The sequence below is a fragment of the Oncorhynchus tshawytscha genome, linkage group LG10 (assembly GCF_018296145.1).
Source record: "Oncorhynchus tshawytscha isolate Ot180627B linkage group LG10, Otsh_v2.0, whole genome shotgun sequence".
Taxonomy (NCBI): domain Eukaryota; kingdom Metazoa; phylum Chordata; class Actinopteri; order Salmoniformes; family Salmonidae; genus Oncorhynchus; species Oncorhynchus tshawytscha.
This window is the reverse complement of record NC_056438.1, coordinates 40,571,115-40,581,799: the sequence shown is the minus strand read 5'-3', so window position 1 is coordinate 40,581,799 and position 10,685 is coordinate 40,571,115. Positions and strand designations below refer to the sequence as shown.

General features: G+C 42.1%; 1 protein-coding gene across 2 annotated transcripts in view; it reads right to left on the bottom strand.

The window, feature by feature from the left end:
* Positions 1–6,180: 6,180 nt before the first annotated feature.
* Positions 6,181–10,685, bottom strand: part of puf60a (poly-U binding splicing factor a) — an 82,767-nt gene continuing 78,262 nt past the window's right edge. For both annotated transcript variants that reach the window (XM_024403974.2, XM_024403975.2), the window contains exon 11: positions 6,181–6,903. In XM_024403974.2, the coding sequence (XP_024259742.1) occupies positions 6,604–6,903 (300 nt within the window). In that variant the 3' untranslated portion in view covers positions 6,181–6,603. The remainder of the gene's footprint in view (positions 6,904–10,685) is intronic.

Genomic DNA, 10,685 nt, shown 5'->3' with positions numbered 1-10,685 from the left:
CATTGTATTTGGGACAAATCATTCACTAAACCCTAAACCTCAACTACATCTCGTAATGAATAATGTGGAAATTGAGCAAGTTGAGATGACTAAACTGCTTGGGGTAACCCTAGATTGTAAACTGTCATGGTCAAAACATACTGATACAACAGTAGCTAAGATGGGGAGAAGTCTGTCCATAATAAAGCGCTGCTCTGCCTTCTTAACAACACTAACAACACCATCGAGAGCATCTTGACTGGTTGCATCACTACCTGGTATGGCAATTACTCAGCCTCCGACCACAAGGCACTACAGAGGGTAATGCATACGGCCCAGTACATCACTGGGGCAAAGCTTCCTGCCATCCAGGACCTCTATACCAAGAGGTGTCAGAGGAAGGCCCTACAAATTGTCAAAGACCCCAGCCACCCCAGTCATAGACTGTTCTCTCTACTACTGCATGGCAAGCGGTACCGAAGTGCCAAATCTAGGACAAAAAGGCTTCTCAACAGCTTCTACCCCCAAGCCATAGGACTCCTGAACAGCTAATCAAATGTCTAGCCAGACTATTTGCATTGCCCCTCCCCCCTACACACAAAGAGAACCACATTTTTCTTAGAGCTTGGTGAGAACGTGGTTGTCCTATGGTTATTTTGCATAAAACCTTCCACAACTTTCTGGGAATGGTGCAGGACAGTTGCTAGGCTTTGGAACATTCTCAGCACATTTGTGACTCACCACCTGGATTCGGTCTTATGTAGCGACATTTGAAATGGTGTGTTTTACATTGGATAAAAGTAGAGACTCAGAGCTACAAAATTGTATATCATACACTGCATCTTTGAGGAACAATGGGAAAGTAATTCTGCTTTGAAAGTTGATAAACTTGTCAACTCACTTTTGAGAAAATGTTTTGGTATCTAGTGAAGAGCTCTTCTTTGTCTACACCCATTCAGCATCGTTCACACCCTCTTAAGCTTTAGCCCCACCCATCTCGTTTCGCTCTCGGAGTGCACACTTGACGCTGTGGCTGAAGATTTGTTTACCTCTGGACAACAATGAAAACAGCCTAACCAGCACTGCTGGCAACAATTTCATTACGCTTTTTTTTCTCAGACGTTTACTGACACCGGTCATATTCAGCTAGCTAGGTAAACAACGTGTAAGAACACACTCGTCACGTAACGTTAGCTAACGAGCCAGTCAGCTACCGTTAGCTAGTTAAACAACAATGAACATAGTGCCAAATCACATTGGCACTACCCTGCATGAATATGCTGGGAGGTAACCAACCAGGTTAAATGTTAGCTAGCTAACATTAGGCTCTAACTAGAAAAGCAAACGGCTCTGGGAAATTAATAATAACATCAGCTAGGGAGCCAGACAGCTAACGTACACTTTAGCTTGAAATGAAACCTACTTTGTCAAAATTAGAAACTTGTAATATCCTAAAATGTAGCTAGCTAACGCTAGACAATCTTACCTGTATACATCATCATGCATGATTGACACATGGAGAAAATACCTGTCTCTGGAATACATCTTCAAACTAAGGGCAAACGTGGCATGGCATCCGTTTCATATATCAAATCAAATTGTATTTGTCACATGCACCGAATACAACAGGTGTAGACTTTACAGTGAAATGCTTACTTTACAAGCCCTTAACCAACAATGCAGTGAACAAAATACCCCCCAAAAAGTAAGCGATAAGAATAACAAATAATTAAAGAGCAGCAGTAAAATAACAATAGCGGGGCTATATACAGGGGGTACCGGTACAGAGTCAATGTGCGGGGGCACCGCTGTTGATGGAATTGAGGTAATATGTACATATAAGGTAGAGCTATGCATTGATAATAACAGAGAGTAGCAGCAGTGTACAAAAAGGGGTGGCGGCAATGCAAATTCTCTGGTAGCCATTTGATTAGATATTCAGGAGTCTTATGGCTTGGGGCTAGAAGCTGTTTAGAAGCCTCTATGACCTAGACTTGGCGCTCCGATACCGCTTACCATGCGGTAGAAGAGAGAATAGTATATGACTCGGGTGGCTGGAGTCTGACCATTTTAAGGGCCTTCCTCTGACACCGCCTGGTATAGAGGTCCTGGATGGCAGGAATCTTTGCCCCAGTGATGTACTGGGCTGTACGCAATACCCTCTGTAGTGCCTTGCGGTCAGAGGCCGAGCAGTTGCCATACCAGGCAGTGATGCAACCCGTCAGGATGCTCTCGATGGTGCAGCTGTAGATCCTTTTGAGGATCTGAGGTCCCATGCCAAATATTTTCAGTCTCCTGAGGGGGAATAGGTTTTGTTGTGCACTCTTCACGACTGTCTTGGTGTGCTTGGACCATGTTAGTTTGCTGGTGATGTGGACACCAAGAAACTTGAAGCTCTCAACCTGCTCCACTACAGCTCCGTTGATGAGAATGGGGGCATGCTCGGTACTCCTTTTCCTGTAGTCACACAATCATCTCCTTTGTCGTGATCAAGTTGAGGGAGGGATTGTTGTCCTTGCACCACACGGTCAGGTCTCTGACATCCCTATAGGCTGTCTCATCGTTGTCGGTGATCAGGCCTACCACTGTTGTGTCATCGGCAAACTTAATGATGGTGTTGGAGTCGTGCCTGGCCATGCAGTCATGATTGAACAGTGAGTACAAGAGGGGACTGAGCACGCACCCCTGAAGGGCCCCCGTGTTGGGGATCAGCTTGGCAATTGTGTTCTTGCCCATCAGGAAGTCCAGGATCCAGTTGCAGAGGGAGGTGTTTAGTCCCAGGGTTCTTAGCTTAGTGATGAGCTTAGAGGACACTATGGTGTTGAATGCTGAACTGTAGTCAATGAATAGCATTCTCACATAGGTGTTATTTTTGTCCAGGTGGGAAAGGGCAGTGTGGAGTGCGATTGAGATTGAATCATCCGTGGATCTGTTGGGGTGGGTCTAGGGTTTCTAGGATAATGGTGTTGATGTGAGCCATGACCGGCCTTTCAAAGCACTTCATGGCTACAGACTTGAGTGCTGCAGGTCGGTCGTCATTTAGGCAGGTTATCTTAGTGTTCTTGGGCACGGGGACTATGGTGGTCTGCTTGAAACATGTTATTACAGACTCAGACAGGGAGAGGTTGAAAATGTCAGTGAAGACACTTGCCAGTTGGTCAGCGCATGCTCGGAGTACACATCCTGGTAATCCGTCTGGCCCTGCGGCCTTGTGAATGTTGACCTGTTTAAAGGTCTTACCCACATCGACTGCGGAGAGTGTGATTACACATTCGTCCGGAACAGCTGATGCTCTCATGCATGTTTCAATGTTACTTGCATCAAAGCGATTGGGGTATATAAACTCAGCAATGAAAGAAACATCCTCTCAATGTCAACTGCGTTTATTTTTTAGCAAACTTAACATAAGATTCAACAACTGGGACATAAACTGAACAAGTTCCACAGACATTTGACTAACAGAAATGGAATAATGTGTCCCTGAACAAAGGGGGGGTCCAAATCAAAAGTAACAGTCAGTATCTGGTGTGGTGCATCTCCTCCTGATGGACTGCACCAGATTTGTCAGTTCGTCAGTTCCCAGACGTGCTCAATGGCCATGGCAGAACACTGACATTCCTGTCTTGCAGGAAATCAAGCATAGAACGAGCATTTGCTGGAGGGTCATGTCAGGATGAGCCTGCAGGAAGGGTACCACATGAGAGAGGAGGATGTCTTCACAGTAATGCACAGGGTTGAGATTGCCTGCAATGACAAGCTCAGTTCAATGATGCTGTGACACACCGCCCCAGAGCATGACGGACACTCCACCTCCAAATCGATCCCGCTCCAGAGTAGAGGCCTCGGTGTAACGCTCATTCCTTCGACGATAAATGCTAATCCTACCATCACCCCTGGTGAGACAAAACCCTGACTCGTCAGTTAAGAGCACTTTTTCAGTGGAAAGATGAGTCAGTAGAAAGGCCTCTTTAGTGTCCTAAGTTTTCAGAACTGCGACCTTAATTGCCTACCATCTGTAAGCGGTTAGTGTTTTAACGACTGTTCCACAGGTGCATGTTCATTAATTGTTTATGGTTCATTGAACAAGCATGGGAAACAGTGTTTAAACCCTTTACAATTAAGATCTGTGAAGTTATTTGTATTTTTACGAATTATCTTTGAAAGACAGGGTCCTGAGAAAGGAACCTTTATTTTTTTGCTGAGTTTACGTACGTACAAAACGGTCCTGTAGTTTAGCATCTGCTTTATCTGACCACTTTTTTATAGACCGAGTCACTGGTGCTTCCTGCTTTAATTTTTGCTTGTAAGCAGGAATCAGGAGGATAGAATTATGGTCAGATTTGCCAAATGGAGGGCGAGGGAGACCTTTGTATGCGTCTCTGTGTGTTGAGTGATGGTGGACTGGAGTTTTTTTTTTTATACCTCTGGTTGCACATTTAACATGCTGCTAGAAATGTATTTAAGTTTCCCTGCATTAAAGTCCCCGGCCACTAGGAGCGCCGCCTCTGGATGAGCGTTTTTCTGTTTGCTTATGGCCGTACACAGCTCATTGATTGGGGTCTTAGTACCAGCATCGGTCTGTGGTGGTATGTAGACAGCGACGAAAAATACAGCCTATTGGATAATGGTACAATCTTCTGGGCTTTTATGTCTCATAAAAAGTTAATGTATGGCTCATCAGATTCAGGTAGCATCAGGGTTGAATTTTCAAATCAAAACTCTATAATCAAAGGCTTTTAAATGACTCTTCCAGTTTTGGCGGGACATACTGGGTTACCCAGGAGAAAATAGATTTATTCTTGGGATGGAACATTGGTAAAATACCGGGAAAATATTAAACCCACCATCAAGGCTTATTATAAAAGCAGGTGACAGCACGCCTTAATTGGCAATGGTCTTGGTAAGTGGAGTGTGCCAATATATTTTGCATAATGCTTTCTTGACTAGAGGAAAAAAAAGCAAGTAGGCTATGAGGATACATTTATATTCGTAGCTACATCCAATGTAACAAGGCTGTGGATTTTAACCCCACATGGGGTGGATATATTTTTTTCTTCAAATGCTTTATTTACAATATTCATCCCGTGCCCACACCCAATTCTGAAAAGTGAAAGTATACCTGTGACAGTGGTCGCCCTGGTAGTAGATGTAGGTTTTCATACAGTACCCAAGACCTACCGATTGTCTCATTCACCCCCCAGACTGTTAAACAGCCATCACTAACTCAGAGAGGCTGCTGCCTACTTTAAGAAAAAAATCACTGGACACTTTAATAAATGGATCACTTGTCACTTTATACAATGCACTCTAAATAATGCCACTTTAATAATGTTTACATATCTTACATTACTCATATCACATGTATATACTGTATTTTATACCATCTATTGCACCTTGCCTATGCTGCTCGTCCATCGCTCATCCATATTACTTACATGTACATATTCTCCTTCACCTTCATATGTGTGTATTAGGTTAAAAAAAACATACGCTACCAAGGAACCAAATGTTCTAGCTGGGCTTGGTGTGTTCTGCTGGTGTTACTGTAGAATGGAACATAGCAACCCCTGGGCATTTTGGTTTATTTGTCTTGTCTGCTTCACTAGCAAGAAGGCTCTGTGTTCTGGCGGTGTTAACGTTAGCTAGATCAATTTAGCCATCTATGTGTCTGTCTATATCGATCTCTCTCTTGATCTATATACCTATCTGTGTGTCTGTCTATTAATTTGCAATTTGCAGTGCTGAAATTATCTAGTTGACCACACACGGCTATTGCTTTAGCTACATTTATTATAACGAATGGATTGCTGTACGTTTCAGTAAGCAACCATTTGAATAATGCCTTCAATTGTATTAGCCTATTATTGAAATATTTGTCATTCAGTGATATTTATTCGCACAGTAATTCTTTAGGATCCATGAAATGTTTGTTAAGAAAACGTGCATGCATAGTGGTGGGTGTTGTGAAGAGATGTGCAAAGTGACATCAAAGTTTTAGAACTTCCACAAGGATGGCAACAGCTTAGTAACAGGCGCTGTCTAGCAACCATCATTACGAAGCATCAAATCTCATGAATGCGAATTGCTCACGCCGGACTTAGCTTCGAGTTATTTTGGTTTGTGCAACTAGACTAACCGACCCCTGCTCCCTGTAGTTTCTTTCTGGATTAATATCAATAATCAAAATATCAAACCACTTTATGAATTCATGAGGAATTTATTGTTTTGGGCAATTAATACCAAGAGCTATATAACAAGAGAACCTTTGTAGAATTGACTTAATCAAAAAAGGTGTAACCGAAATAAAACTAAAATCAGGGAAATGAAACTGAAAACAATACAAAAACAAATATCCTGCCCTTCACAGTAGGCCACAATAATTAAAAAAATCCATTAGCGTCTCCTTGCTTTGTCGGTGTCCCCAAACAGGAGCATTAATAATATTAATATCAACATTGATAAAAAAAAATAAAAAAAAAACAGGTTAAAAAGAGGCCAGCATCACCTACAGTGGTGCGTGGCAGCCTTGTCTGTGTAAGTGTGTGTGTATGTGTGTGAGGGAGAGAGACACACCAGAGGTTGTGGTCGTAGTAGTAGAGATCTTTCAGAAAGGTCAAGAACGTCTTATGCAGATAAGTCGCTGTTGTCAAAGCGCTCCTGGTCGTACACCTCAGCAATGACCTTGCGACCTCCAAACCAGCGATTATTGAGTGCCTGGATGGCCTTGTTCATCTCTGCCGCCATGGAGAACTCCACAAAGATCTTGACAATAACCTCCGCATCATCCTCCTCGCCCTGCTTTTCCTGGTAGATGATGACACGGTTGACAGCACCAAACTTGCCGCACTCCTCAGTCACCTCACCCTCCAGGTCATCGTCGATGTCCTCTGGTCCTACCATGTTCCGCAGCACCATCACCGTCGACTGGGCACAGTGGAAGAAAAGCATTATTATTGTACAATGTATTATTAAAAACACAAATATATGTGTGCTACCAGTTACTTTCTTGATCAGAGAAAACACTGACGGTACAGTTAGTTACCCACACGTTGCGACTATTAATGTTGTGGAAACTTTTCAGAGAATGCAACTGTAGCCCTTGTGGCTAAACTGCGCAACTTCAACCCCAACCAGGGCTCCAGACGTGACCACTCAGTAAAATTTTGCGACCCTTTTACTTGGCTGTGCGAGTTCAAGTTTTAATTGGAAGCATCGGCTGCACATTCTACTTGATCACCCCAGTTAAAACTTTGGGAGGCTAAAACCATGATTTGGTGAAAATTTGGTGCACTATCCTCATGTAGGGCTGACCCCATTTAGTAGACTGGTCAAATATTTTGGTCGACCAAGATTTTTTGGGGTTCAGCAGTTGCAAATATATACAGTACCAGTCAGAAGTTTGGACGTGCCTACTCATTCCAGGGTTTTTCTAAATGTTTTACTATTTTCTACATTGTAGAATAATAGTGAAGACATCAACACTATGAAATAACACATATGGAATCATGGAGTAAACAAAAATATATAAAATATATTTTAGATTCTTTAAAGTAACCACCCTTTGCCCAGATGACGGCTTTGCACACTCTTGGCAATCAGCCAAGGTAGTCACCTGGAATACATTTCAATTAACAGGTGTGCCTTCCTAAAAGTTAATTTGTTGAATTTCTTTCCTTCTTCAGTTGTGTTGACACATGGTAGGGGTGTTATACAGAAGATTGCCCTAGTTAGTAAAAGACCAAGTCCAAATTATGGCAAGAAAAGCTCAAATAAGCAAAGAGAAATGACAGTCCATCATTACTTTAAGACATGAAGGTCAGTCAATGCGGAACATTTCAAGAACTTTGAAAGTTTCTTCAAGTGCAGTCGCAAAAACCATCAAGCGCTATGATGAAACTGGCTCTCATGAGAACCGCCACAGGAAAGGAAGACAGAGTTACCTCTGCTGCAGAGGATAAGTACATTACAGTTAACTGCACCTCTGATTGCAGCCCAGATAAATGCTGCAGAGTTCAAGTAACAAACACACCTCAACATCAACTGTTCAGAGGAGACTGCGTGAATCAGGCCTTCATGGTTGATTGCTGCAAAGAAACCACTACTAAAGGACACCAATAAGAAGAAGAGACTTGCTTGGGCCAAGAAACACAAGCAATGGACATTAGACCGCTGGAAATCTGTCCTTTGGTCTGGAGTCCAAATTTGAGATTTTTGGTTCAAACGCCTTGTCTTTGTGAGACGCAGAGTAGGTGAACGGATGATCTCTGCATGTGTGGTTCCCACTGTGAAGCATGGAGGTGGTGGTGTGATGGTGCTTTGTTGGTGACACGGTCTGTGATTGATTTAGAATTCAAGGCACACTTAACCAGCATGTGTACCACAGCATTCTGCAGCGATACACCATCCCATCTGGTTTTCGCTTAGTGGGACTATCATTTATTTTTCAACAGGACAATGAACCAACACACCTCCAGGCTGTGTAAGGCCGATTTGACCAAGAAGGAGAGTGATGGAGTGCTGCATCAGATGACCTGGCCTCCACAATCAACCAACCTCAACCAAATTGAGATGGTTTGGGATGAGTGAAGGAAAAGCAGCCAACACGTGCTCAGCAAATGTGAGAACTCATTCAAGACCGTTGGAAAAGCATTCCAGATGAAGCTGGTTGAGAGAATGCCAAGAGTGTACAAAGCTGTCATTAAGGCAAAGGGTGGCTACTTCGAAGAACCTAAAATATATTTTTATTTGTTTGACACTTTTTGGGTTACATATGTGTTATTTCATAGTGTTGATGTCGTCACTATTATTCGACAATGTAGAAAATAGTAAAAATAAAGAAAAACCCTGTGTCCAAACTTTTGACTGGTACTGTATATTTTTCATGACACCTGTCTAAATCATGTCTGTCTCAGTGGACTAATCCATTGTGCAGGCCGCTGGGATGGCACACCAGCATCACCAGTAGTACATTTGCCTTTAATTCCGATAATGTCTAATCTACAATGTTTGTTTGGTTACGGTATTTTCTGGTAATGCATTAATAATAATAATATATTCAGTATTTTACAGTTCTCATTGTGGGAGTGGACACATTTACGGACCGCACAACCTAGGCTACACTTGTGAGGAAGACGTTTTGTCAATATATTCATTGTCTTTTGTTTGTGGCTCTGTCAATGAGTTAGGATGCACATCTGACTATGCATAGAAGTAGGCCTAGGCTACCTGGCCTGCGTGCAAATGTAGGCCTATAAATGTGCACATTTAGAGATCTGATAGCATTTCTGAACTCACCACCACTGTGGCGCTTCATTACATTAATGTAATGTTTTCTCCACCTCAAACAGCAAGTAAAGAGCAAGTAAATTGAGAATGACAATAGTTCCTTAACCTTTTTGGGATAGGCGGCAGCATTTTCACTTAGCGTGCACAGAGTGAACTGCCTCCTACTCTGTCCCAGATGCTAATATATGCATATTATTATTAGTATTGGATAGAAAACACTGAAGTTTCTAAAACTGTTTGAATGATGTCTGTGAGTATAACAGAACTCATGGCAGGCGAAAAGCTGAGAAAAATCCAACATGGAAGTGGGATATCTGAGGTTTGTAGTTTTTCAAAGCTTGGCCTACCGAATACACAGTGTCTATGGAGTTAAGTTGCACTTCCTATGGCTTCCACTAGATGTCTTTAGAAACTGGTTTGAGGATTCTACAATAAGGGGAGGGGCTCATCAGACCCATTTGAGTCAGTGGTCTGGCAGTGTCTCAGGCTAGTGACGCACGCTCCCGACAGAGTTAGCTCTTGTTCCAGTGCTTTTTTCAGACAATGAAATTCTCCAGTTGGAAGCTTATTTTCGTTTTTTGTTAAAAACATCCTAAAGATTGATTCCATACATCGTTTGACTTGTTTCTATGACCTGTAACGGAACTTTTTGAGTTTTTGTCTGGACAAAGTGCTCGCCACTCATGAAGATGGATTACTGGGCTGAACACGCTAGCAACAAGTGGCTATTTGGACATAAATGATGGACTTTATGGAACAAATCAGTGATTTATTGTCGAACTGGGATTCCTTGGGAGTGCCTTCTGATGAAGATCATCAAAGATAAGTGAATATTTATAGTGTTATTTCTAACTTCTGTTGGATATTTCTCTGGCTGGATTGGGCTCTGAGCGCTGTTCTCAGATTATGTTTTTTTAAAAATCTGGCACAGCGATTGCATTAAGAAGAAGTCCAACTTTAATTCTGTGAATAACACCGTATGTTTAGGAATCAAAACATTACTGCACGTAACGCGCCAAATGTAAACTGAGATTTTTGGATATAAATATGCACATTATCGAACAAAACATACATGTATTGTTTAACATGATGTCCTATGAGTGTCATCTGATGAAGATCAAAGGTTAGTGATTCATTTTATCTATATTTCTGCTTTTTGTGACTCCTATCTTTGGCTGGAAAAATGGCTGTGTTTTTTTGACTTGGCTATGACCTAACATAATCATATGTTGTGCTTTCGCTGTAAAGCATTTTTGAAATTGGACACGATGGGTAGATTAACAAGAAGTTTCTTTCATTTGCTGTATTGGACTTGTTAATGTGTGAAAGTTACATATTTGAAAAAAATATTTTGGAATTTCGAGCACTGCCTTTTCAGCGGAATGGTGTCGAGGGGTTCCGCTAGAGGAACGTCTGTGCTA